Source organism: Macrobrachium nipponense, chromosome 24, assembly GCF_015104395.2.
Source record: "Macrobrachium nipponense isolate FS-2020 chromosome 24, ASM1510439v2, whole genome shotgun sequence".
In the NCBI taxonomy this organism is placed as follows: domain Eukaryota; kingdom Metazoa; phylum Arthropoda; class Malacostraca; order Decapoda; family Palaemonidae; genus Macrobrachium; species Macrobrachium nipponense.
In genome coordinates, this window is record NC_061091.1 from 20,850,896 (window position 1) to 20,869,508 (window position 18,613).

The 18,613-nt window shown below is 42.2% G+C and overlaps 1 protein-coding gene across 1 annotated transcript in view; it reads left to right on the plus strand.

Annotated features, from left to right (window-relative positions):
- The window catches only part of LOC135205509 (regulator of chromosome condensation-like), a 117,229-nt gene that overhangs the window by 9,153 nt on the left and 89,463 nt on the right, over positions 1–18,613 (plus strand). Inside the window, exon 2 of the mRNA XM_064236245.1 lies at positions 2,776–2,924. Within this exon, the coding sequence (XP_064092315.1) occupies positions 2,786–2,924 (139 nt within the window). The 5' untranslated portion in view covers positions 2,776–2,785. The remainder of the gene's footprint in view (positions 1–2,775; positions 2,925–18,613) is intronic.

The following is an 18,613-nucleotide window of genomic DNA, read 5'->3' on the forward strand; positions in this document are numbered from 1 at the left end:
AGAGACCTTGAACATCTTTGTCAAAGGTAAATGCTGGAAGAGGCAAAGTTAACCTTTGGTTTTGTGGTTTTAAGAAAAACAGATGTGGTCAAAGGTTAGGCTGGAAGAGGCAAAAATCAACCTTTTGTTTTGTGGTTTTAAGAAACCTTGCTGTCTTTGCCAATGGTTAAGCTTTAAGGGGACCACCTCCACCTCATAGGGGAGGGATAATTTTTTTTCCTGCTATCCACTTAATTTCTTTACAGCGTATATAAACCATTATGAAAAGATTCCCCAGTAAGTTTCAGCCTGATCTGATTATTAGTTTTTTTTTTTTTATGAATATTTTTCTCCTTTCAGAACCCAAAATTTTTGGCCTTTTTTAAAACCCTAAGGCTCTCTTAATTTTTAACCAATTTTCAAAATAAACACATCAATTTAAAGCTGAAAGTATACTCTATAGAAAACATTATACAGAATTGCAAAAAAATACCTTTTTCTTTTGACATTTTGACCTAATACTTACACCAAATTTTGAAAAAAAAATTTTTGACAAAAGTTGAACAAAAACATAAGCTCATACTGAATATTAAAAAAATTTCAAAAATGTATATAATGATAATTATGCAGAATTTATCTAAAAATCATTTGAGCCTAAAATCATTGAAATCAGTTCAAAATTGGCAAAGTTATAAGGGTTTGAATGGACCTTTTTAGCCGAAAAACAAAGTTTCGAGAAAAACGCATTTGAAAGTTACCATGTAGTATATTTATTCACCTAAACCCCAATAAAACTGGCTCCATTCTTTGGACCTTTGTTTCTTCATGTACCATTTTCATTGTCTCTGATAGTAATTTACGTTGTCTCTGATGCTTTCTACGAGGCATGGTTACAGTTTATAATAAACAATACCACAAAGAATTACGTAAAATTACAAAAAAATCATGAGCACTAAGTTATGTATGCTTCGCCTTTCAATTCTTGTGGGCAACTGAATCTGTCTGCGGCCTGCGGGATTCTTCAGCTCTTCTAAGCATTGCCATATCTATCGGGAAATGCTATCATACAACAATGTAATATAGCACTGTAAGAAAACGTTATATTGAATAAATGAGTATGATATTTGACTTTTTTACGTAAATGAACATTTTGGCTCATATACATATACCTGTAGAAAATTGCAATTTTAGGCCTTTTGTAATACGAATTCAGCTATATTTGTTTGTGTCTGGCAAGCCAGTAATATAGCACTGTAAGAAAAAGTTATATTGAATAAATGAGTATGCTATTTGACTTTTTTACATAAATGAACATTTTGGCTCATATACATATACCTGTAGAAAATCGCATTTTTAGGCCTTTTGTAATACGAATTCAGCTATAATCTTTTGTGTCTGGCAAGCCAGTACCCTTAACAACACAAATAGCCAAAAAAACAAAAAATGGTTTTCCGACCCCAAACCCTCCCTATCTGGCCCCCCGTCCGGGAGGTGATCCCCTTAAGGCAAAGTTAACTTTTTGTTTTGTGGTTTTAAAAAACCTAGAATGTATTTGTTGAAGGTTAAGCCTGGAAGAGGCAAAGTTAACCTTTTGTGTTGCAATTTTAGAAACTTATAATGCCTTTGCCAATGGTTAAACTTGAAGGCAAAGTTAACTTTTGTTTTGTGGTTTTAGAAGACCTAGAATGTATTTGTGAAGGTTAAGCCTGGAAGAGGCAAAGTTAACCTTTTGTGTTATGATTTTTAGAAACTTTGTCAAGGAACAAAAGGTCCTCTGTGACATAATGGATAGGCTAGTGCATGAGAACTAGCTCCATATCTTCTACCTTATTGAAGTTAAACATTCATAATGTGAACAGAAGTTGCAACTTCATTTAGTGTTAAGTCAATTTGTCGCTCCAGAATAGGATTGATGTGTCACAGTAGGAGTACAATTCAGTTTTTACTTAATCACTACCTTAAGTATACAGAATTGTGTTTGAAAACAGTAAAGCCCTTAATCCACTAATAGTAGTGGGTAGTCTTTTCCTGAACCGAAAGAGAGCAATTCTTTAGGCTCTTTTGTTTAATCCCTGGTTTGAATATTTTGGGAAGCGTGAAGGTACAAATTTTGTATAGGAGCGTACCTTCATATTGTAAAGGTTTTCATTTTAAGTGACTGTTGTTTGATAGGGCTTTTGGACCCAGGCACAGGGGTCCCTCATACCGCTTGCGTTTCATGCTGGCTGAATCGAAGCGGTTTTCTCCGCAAGGCTGCTCTTTGCTGCATACATATGAGAGCCTTGCTCCCTGAATGGAATCCAACTTCTGGTGGTAGTAAAACCCACCAAGGATTCCAGATCAGGTGAGAATGTTTTGGGTTTTGTATAAGAAACCTTTAGCTCGAATGGCTGAGCGGAATTTTGTCTAGCTGCACTACCCACCATCCTCTTCGTAATGTGGGAATCAGCTAAATTTAACAGTAGGTAAGATTCATCTCAAATAATATAAATTTTCATAATAAAATTTATTATTTGGATACTTACCTACTGTTAAATTTAGCTATACGTACATATCTCCCCACCGATTAGGCGAGTCGGCATTAAAGAAAAAAAAAATCGAATGGCTTCCCGGATGACTGTCTAGTCTACCTGTTCTCCACCTGTTGTGTTTCAAATGTTTTAGCTCTTGTCAGAATTCTCCTTGACAGCCCACTAAGTTGTGGGGAGGCTGGGTGGGTCTACTTTAACAGTAGGTAAGTATCCAAATAATAAATTTTATTATGAAAATTTATATTATTTTCTTGTGTTCTTACAGGACCAGCAAAATGGTGAAAGCAAAGCCTGTTAGTGTTGAAGAGTCAGAAGTTAAGGTGAATGGGGATGTACCACATAGAAATCAGCCCAAAGGCAGAGGTCGTAAAAGGGCAATTGAGGGTGACGTGAAAGAAGCAAAGAAGCCTAGAGGTTGGTAATAAAACTTTATGTACAAAGATTTTTTGTGATTATTTAGGATGTGCTCATAGTTCCATGTTTGTGTCAAGTAATTCTTCCTAATTTTGCCCAGGCTACGCAGCACTTGAACCATGTTTATCATTAATATTTACATAAAGAATCAATGAGATGTAATAGTATACATGTATAGCTTTAGAAAATGCAGTTAATTTTGTAAGATGTAAGCTTGAAAAGCACCAAAAGTTTTCATATATACAAAGATTTGGGGAACTAAAGGAATTTTTTTTTTTTGCATTGTTTCTATATTATATTAAATAATGTAGAGTACATGGGATTTTTTAATAAAGGTTAAGGATATGCTTCACATAAATAAGAAGAATAATGGAAATGATTTGCACCAAGCGAATGTACACTAATTTAACAAAAAAGTTTTTATAGAATAGCACATAAATCTGTTGACAAGGAAATAGGTACCCTTCACACTGTATTATACTCTTGAAAACAGATAGATTCCTATTGCACATGCCCAGATCTGCATATATGCTCCTTTTACTTTTTTTTTGCTACAAATCCTCTGCCAAATTATGAAGAAGGGAAGGAGGCAGACAAAGGCAAACAAACCAAAGAGAATTGTGATGAACACAGTTATTTTCCTTTATTAAAGCTCTGTTGAGTTAGATATAGGTTTGAATTGCTTTGTCAAGAATGATGTGAAATGTTTAGTTTGTTGAAAGGTGTAAGCAACCATCTCAGTTTACTCGATTTGGCTCGACCAGACAGCTCTGCCGAGCTGACTGCATAGCTCTAACAAACGAACTCTGCCCTTGATTGGTGAGGTTCCTTGTCATGACACAGCAACCTCCCTTCCTGTGTTGGAGCGAGTTTTCAGGGGGGTCATCATCTTTCGTCTTCGTCATCTGACGCCTCCTAACCTCCCTCTTCAAAGGGTTCCATCCTAAGAAGAGGAAGGTATTCTCCGCCCCTTTAGGAGTCTCACCTCGAGACTTCTAAGGGTCTGCATCCTTTCCCTGGGGAGGAAGTAATTGGCTGTCTCTTCAGCTCATCTGCTCCTCGTGGAGTGGGAACCTGAACACTATCTACAAAATATAGTGTCTTGGGAGCCTCAAGAATTCTAACGCTGGTTCGTTCTCTTGTCTTTGGTTCCAAGGGCGCTCCTCATGGAACCGGGGCTGCGTCGGGTATACTCGTGTAAGGGTCTCTCCAAGTGTACAACCCCCAAGGGGGGTCGTCCATCCACAGTCAGTGATTGGTAGTCCTGTCTCCATCAAGATAGTGGCACAGGGCGAGAGAAGGGACTGAGCCGCGTTGGTGGCTCAGACCCACCTGTAAAAGCTAGGTATGGCTATTCATCAGGTGCCAAGATCGATGTTGCTATTCTTTGGGACAAGACAACTGAAGGAGATAGGAGGTCCTCTGTGTCGTCCTCTTCATGGGGTTCGATCATGGCGAAGATAGATGCGTAGTAAGACGTGGCAAGTACTTGCCAGTTTTACTGTATTTAACTCCAGTCAACTTTCACTCGCGTTCGTGTGAACGAAAAAGTTGTAGGAAATGAATGCTTCATTTAACAGAGAACATCGCAAGTTCAGAGAAGAACGGGCAAGAATAGTCAAACCTCCTCTCTTTTTTTGCTCTACTTCCTGGTTATACTGGAATGAACAAGGAAATAAGAGGAATTCAATGGAGTCTACTCCTCAGACTTCAAACCTGAGAGACTATGTTTTTGGTTCAATCTTATTATCTTACCAAAAATACGTTAATCTGTTCAGGATTGATAGCATCAAGAGGTTTGAATGCCTCTCCAGTGCTACTGTTTTGTGAGCAACCAGTTTGACTTGAACTAGTTGTCTTCGGTATCTTGTTATCACTGAGGTTCCTGTAAATCACACTCCAGCCTAACCCAACTTCATTTGAGGACAAAAATAATGACTGGAAGCACCCCTCCTTCATTCTCTAATGAAGAGAGCGAAGGAGGGGTGCTTCCAGTCATTATTTTTGTCCTCAAATGAAGTTGAGTTAGGCTGAAATGAAGGAGGGGTGCTTCCAGTCGTTATTTTTATCCTCAAATGAAGTTGAGTAAGGCTGGAGTGTGATTTACAGGAACCTACAAATATTACTAGTATAGTTCTCTCGCAACATGCTCCTGTTATCAGTTGCATTGTCTGAGTAGTAGGCGCATATCTATAAGTTAATTCTTCTGGTATGTGACTGAGACAAATAATACCTTCTCGTAATTAACCTGAAACTCAGGACAGCCTTTTGGGTCTCCCAAGAGTTACCGGTTTTGATTTTGAGATAATTAGTGGTATTGTTTCCCACCACACCACAGCATTTGCATTATCACCGAACAGGGGGGATTTCTTCCCTCCCATTTTGGTTAAAATGCAGATGCTCGAGTGTATCTTTTTTGCACTTCCAGGCAACTCAGTATAACGAGTCGAGCGAGTGGTATACAGCTCTGCCTAGGTACTGCTCGCTCCGAGATTCTTTTCGGTTTGGTATTGTTTCTCCTATGTCGAGGATTAACTACCTATTTGAATATCTCTGCCTGGCAATCACAGACTTAGGTCTCTGGTTGGCTTGGAATTCTTGCATAATGCCCATCTCCCGCACCACATTTGCCATTGCAAAAATTTTCATAGAGAGATACTATATCTCATTAGATTCGTTATCATCTTTCTGTATACCCCATGGTATAACAGAAGTCTGTAGCCTAGTCTTCTGTTTCGTCGCACCCATCCCATCGGCCGCTGCAATGATGCAGAATGATTTTCCTCAGACAATTTGAGTTTTGTCTTCTAATATATATTTCCTAATTTGTAGGGTGTTCAATTACTCTTTCACCCCGAATTGGAAATGAATAACGGAAGACTTCGCCTGTTTCCCACAATACAATCCCTTTGTTTTCATTACTGAAAGACTCTGCCTTCATTGCAAGCTCTGATTTTCTTGCTGAGCAGCAATGAAATAGTGGATTAACTTTTTCAGTCCTCTGTAAAACAACAGGGATTATAGCCGTCTTCATTGGTTGGTTTCATCGACGGAACTTTTTCTATGATCAGAATTGTGAGTGTTTACTTCTCAATTCAACTGTGAAGACAAAGGTCCACATTCACCTTAGTCATTAACTAGTAATATAGTTTCTCCTTGGTTGAGATTCAACTATAGTTGAGAAACTTCTGTCTTGCCATCACAGGGACCTCGATGTCTAGAAGGCACTTGACTGTTAACTTTGTTGAGAATGTTTGTGTACGATGTTGCGCTTTGGGCTCATAATTTGTTTGGGAAGTTTGTTTTATGTTTATGTTGTGAGCGGGTAGAGGAAGCGAATTGAAATGATGTAGGCACTTGTCAGGTTGGATCTCAGAGGTAAATAAAGTCAGTTTTTTATGTCTGCCTTTGATTTACCTTGCCACACTGGTCTACATGATCAACATTGACTCTCATCTAATGTGAACACAATAGACGATTTGTATGGTTGTTCTCAGCAAAACCCTTCAAAAGCTGGGTGTCATGTTGTGGCTACGTCTTAGATGCACTGCAGCTCAATCAGTCGGCATCTGTTGACTAGTCCGACTCCTTCGTGATTTGCGCTATGGTCTCTATTGGTTAATCCAGATCAGTTATTTCTATGTCCTATTGGTGTTGCTGTACCTATGAAGGATTGGCACCCTTCATTGAGTGTTGATGCTTTTATCCACTGCAGACTGCCAATGCAAAAGTGTCCAATGACACGTCTTTCTCTGAGTCTTACAAGATCGTGAGAGACTTCTCAGAAGTCTGATGCTTGATCATGCAGCTCCTATACTCTGATCAAGTTGTCAGAGACAGGGCACTCCTCGCTCTGAAGACCAGGAAGAATAGCCTAGGTGTGCAGAGCTCCAGTCAGTTCTAGAGGCTCACTCACATTCCTCCCACCAGTCAGTGAATCTTCCTTATGTAAAGGACCGAGGGTTTGTATATCGTGTAGGAACAAGTCACAATTTTTGAAAATGAATTATATTTTTCCTAACTATACAAACCTGAGGTCCTTTACATTAATGCCCACCTCATGCCACCCCTCAATCTGAAACCTGGCCCGAAAGGCAAAGTGAGTGTTTACATCCGGGCAGGCGGGCCTAGCCGCGTACCAGACGGTAGTTACTGCCTAACACCTTGTTCAAGAATTGAATGCCCATATTCCAGCCTACGCTGAAAGTAATTCCTTATGTAAAGGACCTCAGGTTTGTATAGTTAGGAAAAATACAGTTTACTTTAAGAAATTGTGATGTTTTTACAAGTCTTGTCCCTTTTAGCGAAGGGGCTTCACATGATGGGGGATAAATGCCTCATTTTACCGCGATGACTGGCTTCTACGTTCTCCCTCAAAGGAACAGTGCACAGGGAACTTGATGAGACTTATTTCTCTGACTCAGGACCTGGGAATCCTAATCAATGCCTAAGAATCCCAGCTGGTTCTGTCTCAGAGGTTTCTATATTTGGGCATGATTCTGGATTCTCAGACTTTTCAGGCTTTTCTTTCACTCAGAAGAATGGACTCTTGCCTGTGGACAGTACAGGAGAAGAATGGACTCTTGCCTGTGGACAGTACAGGAGTTTATGGATTGGAAATTCCTGCTCAGCCCTCCTGTGGATGAGTCTGCTGGGAGCACTGTTCAGTGGAACCGTTTGTCAAGTTGGGCAGACTGCATGTGTGTCCTCTACAATTCTACTTGAAGGCCCTTTGGTCAAGGAAGACTCAGGAGGACTTGTTCGTTTTCTCTATCTCCAATGGTGGTTGTCTGAGGACAGACTACAGGTAGGAAATTCTCTCCGACCAAAGAACCCAGAGCTAAGATTGTATTCCGACGCATTGGACCTAGGATGGTGAGCTATCTTGGAGTCTCAAAAGATATTGGGGCAAGCCCTGCACATCAACGTGAAAGAACTGTTGGCGATCTTCCTCGGTCTTCAACACTTTTCTCGATAAGTGTTGGGAAAGATACTGGCAGTATTTGCGGACAACAGGACAGCACTGTTGTATATCCTCAAGCAAGGAGGCAAGCATTCCTTCACTATCAGATGGCGAGAGAGCTCCTGATTTGGGCGGAACAGCGAAGAATAATGATTCTTTCTTGCTTTGTTCAGGGCAGAATGAACATCATAGCAGATGAACTCAGCAGATGGAACCAAGTTCTTCCAACAGATTGGACATTAGAGCTCTGTGTGTGCAAGATTCTTTGGAGACTTTGGGGACAGCCGACAAAGATTGCTTTGCGACAGCGAAGAATCATTGTCAGCCTATCTTCTGTTCGCCAGTTCGAGACCCTCATGCATGGGCAACAGACGCTATGCTTCAAGATTGGACAGGACTGGTCCTGTATGCCTTCCCTCCATTCACAATGATTCGGGAGGTGATAAACAAGTTTGTGAATCATCAGAATGTTTCAATGACCCTTGTAGCTTCATTCTGGCTGAGGAAAGAATGGTTTCCAGACCTTCTTCATCTACTTGTGGACTTTCCAGGACTTCTTCCTCAGAAGAGGTCACTACTCAAACAGCCTCACCTGTTCAGGTTACATCAGGGATTGTCCGCTCTGTCTTTGACACGATTTTGACTGTCAAGCGACTGGTTAGCACGAAAGGCTTTTCAAGACAAGCTGCAGAAGCCATTGCTAGATGTTGCAGATCGTCTACTAGCAAGCTCTACAAATTGTGACTTTTTAAGAAATATTAATTTTTTACAAATTAATTTTGTTCTCTTAATTGTTTTAGGTTTCTTGTTTGACTTTTATAAATGAATGAATTGTATGTTAGATCAGTTGTGTGTATCTTTGTATGTGCAGTAGTGTTTTTTTTGTAATTTTAGTTGTTCCTACACGATATACAAACCCTTGGTCCTTTACATAAGGAATTACTTTCAGCGTAGCTGGAATTACGGCCGTTAAATTCTTGAACAAGGTGTTTAGGCAGTAACTACCGTGTGGTAGGTGGATAGGCCAGCCTGCCCGGATGTAAACACTCCACTTTGCCTTTAGCCGTCTTCCAATGAAGATGTGTGTTTGTGAGCTCTTGCTGACTGGCCGTTGATAATTTTCCCAGTGGGATCTTTCTTGTTTATTTTTGTTTTTTAAATAAACTGTGTTTGATATTAATATTAAATTCAATTAATATGCAAACCCACTTTTTGTGATACCCTTAGAGCCGCGTTTCTACTTTGTGTTAAGGGTTGGGGACAAAGCTATACCAACATCTTTATTATTTACATACTTTCACCCTTAACGTAAGGACGAGATATGTATTTAACGTGAGGACGAGACATGTAGTTAACGTAAGTGATATTCATCCTCGAGTGTGTGTAACAAGACGTATTGATCTGAAAATTATGCTTACACTTTGTGGATTACCGAGGGGAATTTCAGAGGTTTCTCCTTTGTTTTGTTTTTTCTGGTAGTTTCACTTCTTCATCCTTTTACTAGCTATTGGACAAAGGTAGAAGAGGGGGCGTGTGGTGTTTGTGTTTGGGGGATCTCCTCTCACTTCGGAGGGCGGTGCCCTTGGATGTGAGAGGAGTATCCTTATTACTTTAAATAATTTTTCTTCATTTTACAGAATATCAGTGGTGATTGTGTTTACAGCAGTATTGGTTGGATAGCTCTTTGTATTGGTTATCCTAACCCTGGAATTGCACCTGTGATTCGTAGCATGTTGTGATACTGATCCTCGAGTGTGTGTACTGATCCCCTGCTGGCAATCATATTCATTTACCACTACTACCCTGGAGTTACAGCACTGGACGAAGCTTTCGCCGCTGCCCTGTGATGATTAACTATTCCTGATAGTAGAAGTCTCGCAGAATTTGGAGAAATCAAAGAGGAAGATAGTTTGTCAAGTGTCGTCATCCTCCTCTTTGAGATCATCATATTTTCATCAGTCTCCACTCCTTCGACTCCTAAGGCTCCTTGCCGTAGAAGGAGAAGGTAGTCTTCCCCCCTAAGAAGTCTCGTCATGGGACTTCTAAGGGTTTGTCTCCTCAACTGAGGAGGTGATTGGGTCTTCCGGTGGCTCTCCTGTTCCTTCAGGAACGGAAACCGTCACGCTGTCCCCAGGGCCTAGCGTTTCGGAAGCCATAGAAGCGCAAACTTTTGCTGCTAGTCCTAGAGGTTCTGCCCCTAAGACTAGTTCCGTGTTGGGCGTTCATTCGCAAGTCACCGAGTGCACATAATCTTCGGATTCGCGTGCATCCAGTCATTGATGCTGAGTCTGCTCACCGTCTTGACTCGGGCACGGAGTGGAAGAGAGGAGCGAGTCGCTCAGGTGACTCGCGCCTTGCCGGTGATTGCTCGGTTCCCAGGGTTGACATGATGGTCCTGCGGGACCGTGCACGCAAAGACCGGTGGAGGCTCCCCATCCAGTCCTCTTGAGAGGTTTTGGCCTCGATGTGGACTTTGACAAGTTGGAGGACGGTATCGGCTCTCTCCAGTCAGGTGCACATTTAGCCCCACCCAGACGACAGTCACGTTCGTGCGACCGACCGGTCTCGGTGGTGGTAGACGCTTCGCCTGCCATATGAGAGTTTCGTAACCCTCCTTGGGGAAGCGTTCTCTCCACTGCTGCTCCATCAGGTCCTCCTTCCCAGGAACAGCTTCAGCTGCTTCTGGGACCGTGTCGCGTCTTGATGACAGTGCTCATCGTGTTGGTGGACGTTACCAGTCACCCTACTGTTGAACACACCACGTGATCGGATGGTAGCAGCTCCCCTAACGCAAGAGACCGACGCTACTGTCCTCGGTCCAGCGCTTTCCTCAGGGAGAATGTTGGACCAGACCTGCGGACCGGTCATCACCTCGGGTTGGTGATTGCTTGCAGCCCTCTCCGTCCACCGGTTCTGCCGGTAGACAGAGTGGGAGCATCAGATCTACCTCACCTGTCCCTTCAACCCTTCCGGCGGGATACACCAGCAGGAGCGAGGTGACCAGGGGGTATCTTGAGGAGTGCACTTCTCTCGGTCCAGCCACAAGAGCCTGTGTGCCTGGTTCGGTCTTAGAACTGGACAGGTCATGCGCTCAAGTGATTAGAGGAGATCTTGGCGGGGGCTGGTGAGGATGATGACGCTTTCCTAGACTCGAGGAGTAACCATCACCACTGTTCACGTGACGGTCCCGCTGGACCGCGCATTCAGGGACCGATGTGGGCTCCCTCTTCAGTCCTCTTGAGAGGTTTTGGCCTCGACAAGGACTGGGACGTGTTGGAGGATGGTATCGGCTCTCTCCTGTCAGGTGCACGCTCAGCCTCACCCAGACGACAGTCACAGTGACCGTCCAGTCTGTAGTACGAGAGTTTCGTAACTCTCCTCAGGAAAAGGTTTTTCTCCAGATGGTAATGCTTTCCTAGACTCTCGGAGCGGCCATTACCGCAGGTTGGTGGCTGCCTGTGACTCGCTTCTCCGGCTGCTAGTTCCGCTAGCAAGGCGAGCAAGATCGTCCTGTCTTCCTTTCCCATTCCCTCCCTTCCTATGGCTACGCTGGGAGGGGTGAGGTGAATGGGAGGGATCCCGCAGAGTGCTCTCCGTAGGATTCAACGTCGGGGGACTACGTTCCTGGAGGGACCTTCGGGTCCTACCAAACATACGTCCACCTCTACGGGAATCGAGGAGAGCCACCACCCAATGGTTGTCTTGACGAAATTTGGGGGGTTTTGCCGAGCACTTAAAATTCTTCAGAATTTCTACCACTCTCCAAGTGTTTTTTGTATTCTACGATCTGCAAACACTGGGGCGAGACCATGGTCCAGAGTGGGTGAGACGAGAATTCCTGGTAATGGTTACTACGATAATCGGGAATCTCGCCGAATGCTCGAATTCCTGGCATCTCAGAGTGTTTTGGTTTTCCTGTAATTTCCAGGCACACTGTTGAGACAGACATTCCTGGTAATTGTTATTATGAACTCGGGAGTCTTGCTAAGCCATTAAAATTCCTTGGAATTTCTAGCTTTCGAAGGGTGATTTGGTTTTCTGAGATTTCCAATTCGGGCAACAGGTATTCCCGATGATATTACCCATGGAAGTGCTGCTGCTGAAGGAAGAGTGTCTCGGGAGGGGCTCAGCCTGGATGGACCTGATGGTCTGTCGCCTCAGTACGCAGTCACCCCCGGGATACAGAGAAGAACGGGCAATAACTGTCAGTCCTCCTCTCTCTCTTTTTTTTTCCCCTTTACTTCTTGGTTATACCAGAATGAAACAAGGAAATGAGGAATTTGGTGTAGTTTACTCCTTGGAATTCGAACCCGAGAGACTATGTTTTTGGTTCAATCCTAGGATCTTACTGAACATACGTCAATCCGTTCAGGATGGATAGCACCGAGAGTTTGAATGCCTCTCCAGTAATACTGTTTTGGGAACATCCAGTTCGGCTTGAACTAGTCGTCTTCGGTATCCAGTTATCACCGTAGAAGTTTTCCTTCGGGAAAACTTCACCTTCGCTCTCTTCATTAGAGAAGGAAGGAGGTCTGCTTCCAATCCTTATTCTTGTTCTTCAAATGAAAGAGAATTTAGGCTGGAGGTCAATGTACAGGAACGTACAAATATACTACGTATATTTCTCTCACAACATTCTTCTGTTATCAGTTGAATTGTGTGAGTAGTAGGCACATAACCGTAGTTAACTCTACGGGTATGTGACCGGGACGAATAGTATCTTCTTTTAATTGACCTACAACTCGGGACGACCTTGCAGGCCTCCCAAGTTACCGGTTTTGATTTTGAGATACTAGTGGTACTGTTTACCAACAGCACCACAGCATTTGCATTCACCGAATAGGAGGGTTTTCTCCCCACCCATTTCGGTTAAAATGCAAATGCTCAAGCGTATCTTTTTTGCGCTCGATGGTTCTAACCGAACGCATTTCTTCATGGAATGGAGTACCTGGCAACTCAGGATGATGACAAGTTTAGCATGAGCTAGCGGTGTATGGTGCTGCCAGCCTGCCTCAGCCAGTACGGCTTGCTCTCCGAGATTTTTCAGTTGGTATTGTCTCTCCTCTGACAAGGATTGACTACTGATTCGCATCTCTGCCTGGCAATCACAGACTTTTAGGTCTCTGGTTGGCTGGAATTCTCAGCATTTGCATTCACCGAATAGGAGGGTTTTCTCCCCACCCATTTCGGTTAAAATGCAAATGCTCAAGCGTATCTTTTTTGCGCTCGATGGTTCTAACCGAACGCATTTCTTCATGGAATGGAGTACCTGGCAACTCAGGATGATGACAAGTTTAGCATGAGCTAGCGGTGTATGGTGCTGCCAGCCTGCCTCAGCCAGTACGGCTTGCTCTCCGAGATTTTTCAGTTGGTATTGTCTCTCCTCTGACAAGGATTGACTACTGATTCGCATCTCTGCCTGGCAATCACAGACTTTTAGGTCTCTGGTTGGCTGGAATTCTCGCCTGTATCGCATTTTGCTGTTGCGAGAATTTTCAGACAGAGATATCTCACTAGACTCGTTATCATATTTCTGTTTACCTCACGTTAACAGAAGTCTGTAGCCTAGTCTTCCGCGTCATCGGACCTGCTGCTGCGATGACGCAGAATGATTTATTCAGACAATCTGAGTTTGTCTCCTAATATACATTTTGTAATTCCTAGTGAGAGCGTTGTTATTATTTAAAGAGAACAGAAAAGATTACAGGACCTGCAAGTAATTTATGGTGTTTGGTGAAGTCTCCGTCTCGTATTTTTATATATAAATGTGGATATTTTTTTAAACAGTTTATTGCAATACACCCCCTGAACACCTGACTAAGCCCTGGTCACTTACCAGCCTGAACCCTCATTTATTAAAAATTTACCAAATCTTTGGTTAAAATAAACGATCAGTGTTGCCAATCTCCTGGCAAACACCCTCGTTACCTAGTTACCAGCCCACTGCTGGTAGCCCTGCTCACGGGCCAGTCACACCTGCCCTCTCACGTCAATCACTTATCGTTTGCGGTGGAGTACAGATGTATCCACAGCGAACTCCTCTTTGGTCTTGCCCGGCCTTCATTTGCACCTTTGATTTGATTGATTTTGGTGACGAATTACGCATCCCTTTGGATTACGGTTGGATTGCTCTTAATACCTTGCCATTAGACATTGATTCTGCAAAGGAAGAAACAACACAGGCTACGACGACGACTACTGCATTCTCGGCCACGACATCACAGAAAACGACGAGCGGAAGTTCAACAACGTATCGTCTTTGCCAACAATGCAAGAAAAGGATGAGTACCCTAAGACACGATAATCATTCCTTATGCGTAAATTGTAGGCCTGTTCAATGTAATGTAAAGACCAGATGTGTGGAATGTCAGGAGTGGTCTTTGGACCGGATGTTAGGGTATCTCAAACATAGGAAAGGTCTCGTATTAAGAAGTAAGCGTAGGCAGGAAGAGACTAACGTAGACCAAGATAAAGACTTAGAGACAGCGCTCGTTAAGAGACTCGAGAGTAGGCTGACATCGAGTATGGTGTGTGTGTTTACTGATTTTATGTCAAGATTAAGTGAGGATAGATTGAGCAATAGGGGTACTGAAATTACTAATCATTCTTTTCCAGCTCCCCTGCCTGTTCCAGAGACAGCCCTAACTGGTGCTGGGGGTTATGGGGATCCGCAAGCCCACAGGGCAGGATCCACCATCCCCCCTGGCGAGGAGCAGGCAGTGTTGGCAGCAGATTCCCCTTCCCTCGATGTGTAAGTTCTCAGGATGATGAAAAAATTAGGTCAGATACAGACGAGTAGGTATAATAGGCTACATAGTGTTTAGGAAGATAAGTGCAGGTTTCTTCGGGTCGGTTTTCTATTAAAAGTGTCCTTAGAGCCTCTTTGGTTTTTTTTTTTTTCCTGCTTCGAGTTCCTTGCATCAGAAGCTTTCAGGCCATGGTTGGTTTTTCAGATCTGGCTTCGGGTCTGTCGGGTTCTGAAGGGTTGATTACTGCTCCTTCGTCTTTAAGGTTACTTTCCTCTACTTATACGATACGATAATTGTTAATATCAACTAATTCTCCGTTCAATGCATATTGACTTACGATATTCAGTATGGAGAGAAATCGAATAAAATTAACTACGGCTAGCCTAGTGTTCACGATGATATATCGTATGCATATTCAGTAGCCTAGCCTAGCCTAAAGTATTCGCTGTACTACATATCGGTAGTTATTTTTATAGTGGCTAACGCTGTAGGCTCAAGGCATTCTGACTTCGGATAATTCAGTACAGGTGTAATTGAAAACGAACGAGAATCCGATCTGAGGATAATTCAATATGAGTGTAATCGAACAGAATGAAGATCGGATTCTGTCCGACTAAAGCATTATAATTGTATTATATGTATCATCATATTAGCGTAGTATAAACACTAACTCGGCAGTCATTCACGCTGGAATCAGCGGATGACGAATACGGGTGTGCGTCGCCGTATCCTTCTCATTCTGTCCTGATTGGCTAGCATCATGACTAACGTAACAACTCTTCCTCACTTATGCCAGGTTTGTACAAACGTCTTGAAGGAGACGTGTGTTCAATTATGTTGACATTTAACATAGTCAATAAGGTATCTATCTTGTGGCATATAATCAGATGTCAGATATAAGGAATTCGTATGTATTACGTCTTCATACGTTTAACAGACTAATTGCCGTCAGTAATGACATTGCGCTTATGTCAATTACAGTTACAAATTATTACCAGTCGTATTATCAAATTACAGTGACAACTGAAATTAATATTAGGCCTAATAAAGTTAATTTAATTACCTTAAAATATTAATTTTACTTTTCAATTAAATTACAATTACACTAGCTTGTCGTCAAACAGCACTATTGTAAGGAGGTGTGGCTTAGACAGACTAGGATCCCAGCTAGTATATTTTTTCCTTGGCTCCAGATTCAACCACAGTGTTCCCCCCGTATTCGCGTTCTCCGGATTCGCAGACTCACACATTCGCGGATTTTTCTTTGGAACCTATCTAGAATTATTATTTCGACGACGGATCTCGCCCATTCGCGGAATTTTCGCACGAAAATAATCACTAATTAGTGTATTTTGATGTTTATTTTCATGACTAAATACATTTTTATGATACAAAAATGATTTACTAATTTTCAAATATTGATTTTGATTAATACTGTATTAGTAAGTTTAATAAGTTTAAATGATGTCACATAATAAAAATAATAATTATCTCTCTCTCTCTCTCTCTCTCTCTCTACAACAAAGATGTATGTTTTTTTGTATGATAAATAAATGATTTACTATTTTCAAATATTTATATTAACTTATACAGCAATAATATCAATTCATTAAAGAAAATACCATAGTGAATTAGTAAGATTTTAGCTTATAAATTAAAAAAATTATGGAAGAATGAAGGAAATCCCAGTCAGATTCTTTCTCTAACTCCAGGTACTAAAACTCAGATATACGTATCAAGTTGAGTGACCGGAGGGGGAAGGAGCTGATTTGTTGCTGCCATCAAGTGCTCATGAACTTTCCACCCCCCCCCCCCCTCTCTCTCTCTCTCTCTTCATATCTCTCATCTCTTCTCTTCTCTCCTCTCTCTCCTCTCTCTCCTCTCTCTCTCGTCTCTCTCTCCTCTCGCTCCTCTCCTCTCTCTCTCTCTCTCTCTCCTCTCTCTCTCTTACTGAGATGAGAGATTTTTATGGTACATATATGCATAATATGTTTATAAATATTTTCAAATAATAATAATAATAATAATAACTGTAATTACAAAAATCATATGTGAAAGTATTTTATCTTGGGAGTAGACCCTCTTTTAAACAAGTCTTGTTGAAAAGGATTGCTGCATCAGCTCCATTAATTTTGTATAGAGTCTTCTCTATTTTCCTTATTAAGGATTTCTCAATGTTGCTGAAACTGGCAAGCAACGTGCCAAAGGGGATCGTCAAATCCAGTGTAGTCATATTGAATTATCTTTATTACTTCTATATACATATATTACTGCTACAAGTCTCTCTCTCTCTCTCTCTCTGACGTTTTGCCCAGAGCTGCCAGGGCATGGTCACAGCGATGGTTGCTGGAGGACTGAATCTTAGTGGTGAGTCCTTCGCTATATATCATGGTCGTGCGGGCGCTCACGGATGCTCCTGCAGGACCCGGAGGGTGCTCGACTTTTCATTGGCTGGCGGCCAGGCGTCGGAAATTCTCGAGGCGCGTTGATCTTCTCAGGTGTGTTGCATCACCTGGAGCTGGGTTTTCATTGGCTGCGACCGTGGTGACGTAACTCCTGGTATTTCTACCAACCTCTTCGATATTGGTCCCGTCCTGGGCGCTGGTGTTCTCGTCTGGAAGGGGGGGCTGGGTCTTCCTTACACAGGTGGGCAGCAGGAAGGGTTCCTGTGTCGTATTAAGGAAGGGTTTTTGTTCAAGGATGAATAAAGCCTCCAGGAGGTGTAGGCGTCGCTGATCGGTGGCTCTTCCAATTATCTTTGTGTTTTTTACGATATCCTCACACACGACGTGCTGTTGGTGGGCGGTGAGGGCGAGTTATGTCACCACTGTCGCAGCCAATGAAAACCCGGCTCCAGGTGACGCAACACACCTGAGAAGATCAACGCGCCTCAAGAATTTCCGACGCCTGGCCGCCAGCCAATGAAAAGTCGAGCACCCTCCGGGTCCTGCAGGAGCATCCGTGAGCGCCCGCACGACCATGATATATAGCGAAGGACTCACCACTAAGATTCAGTCCTCCAGCAACCATCGCTGTGACCATGCCCTGGCAGATCTGGGTGAAACGTCAGAGAGAGAGAGAGAGAGAGAGAGAAACTTGTAGCAGTAATATATGTACTATATAGCAGTAATAAAGATAATTCAATATGACTACTCTGGATTTGACGATCCCCTTTGGCACGTTGCTTGCCAGTTTCAGCAACATTGAGAAATCCTTAATAAGGAAAATAGAGAAAAGACTATACAAAATTAATGGAGCTGATGCAGCAATCCTTTTCAACAAGACTTGAAAGTATTTTACAAATACTACGATAATCTCTCTCTCTCTTCTCTCTCTCTCTCTCTCTCTCTCTCTCTCTCTCTCTCTCTCTCTCTCTCTCTCTCTCTCTCTCTCTCTCTCTCTCTCTCTCTCTCTCTCTTAAAGCGATGTATGTTTTTTGGATGATGATGTACTAATTTTCAAATATCAATATTAATGTAAACAGCAATAATATACATTCATTAAAGAAAATACTAATGTGAATTAGCAAGATTTTAGTTTATAAATAAAAAGAATTATGTAAGAATAAAAGAAAATGCATTTAACCCCGTGTCTTGTTACGTAGCCAGCTTGGTTGGCTGGGTTCCAACTGTCAAATCCAGTGTTGCCATCTATGGATCATTGAAATTCTCTCTCTCTTTCTCTTTTCTTGATATGAGATAATTTCTATGGTACATGTGTATGTTTATTAATATTTTCGCATAATAATAATAATATAACTAATCTCAAAATTCACATGTGATAGTATTTTAAAGAAGTACAATAATCTATCCATTTCACACTTTTAAATAAGGACAACCCTCTCTCTCTCTCTCTCTCTCTCTCTCTCTCTCTCTCTCTCTCTCTCTCTAGTAGTAGCCATCTTGCTTGGTGAGACGTACCCGCGTGAAGTCAGATTAATCAACAGATATCACAAGTTTAACATACGACTAGAATTT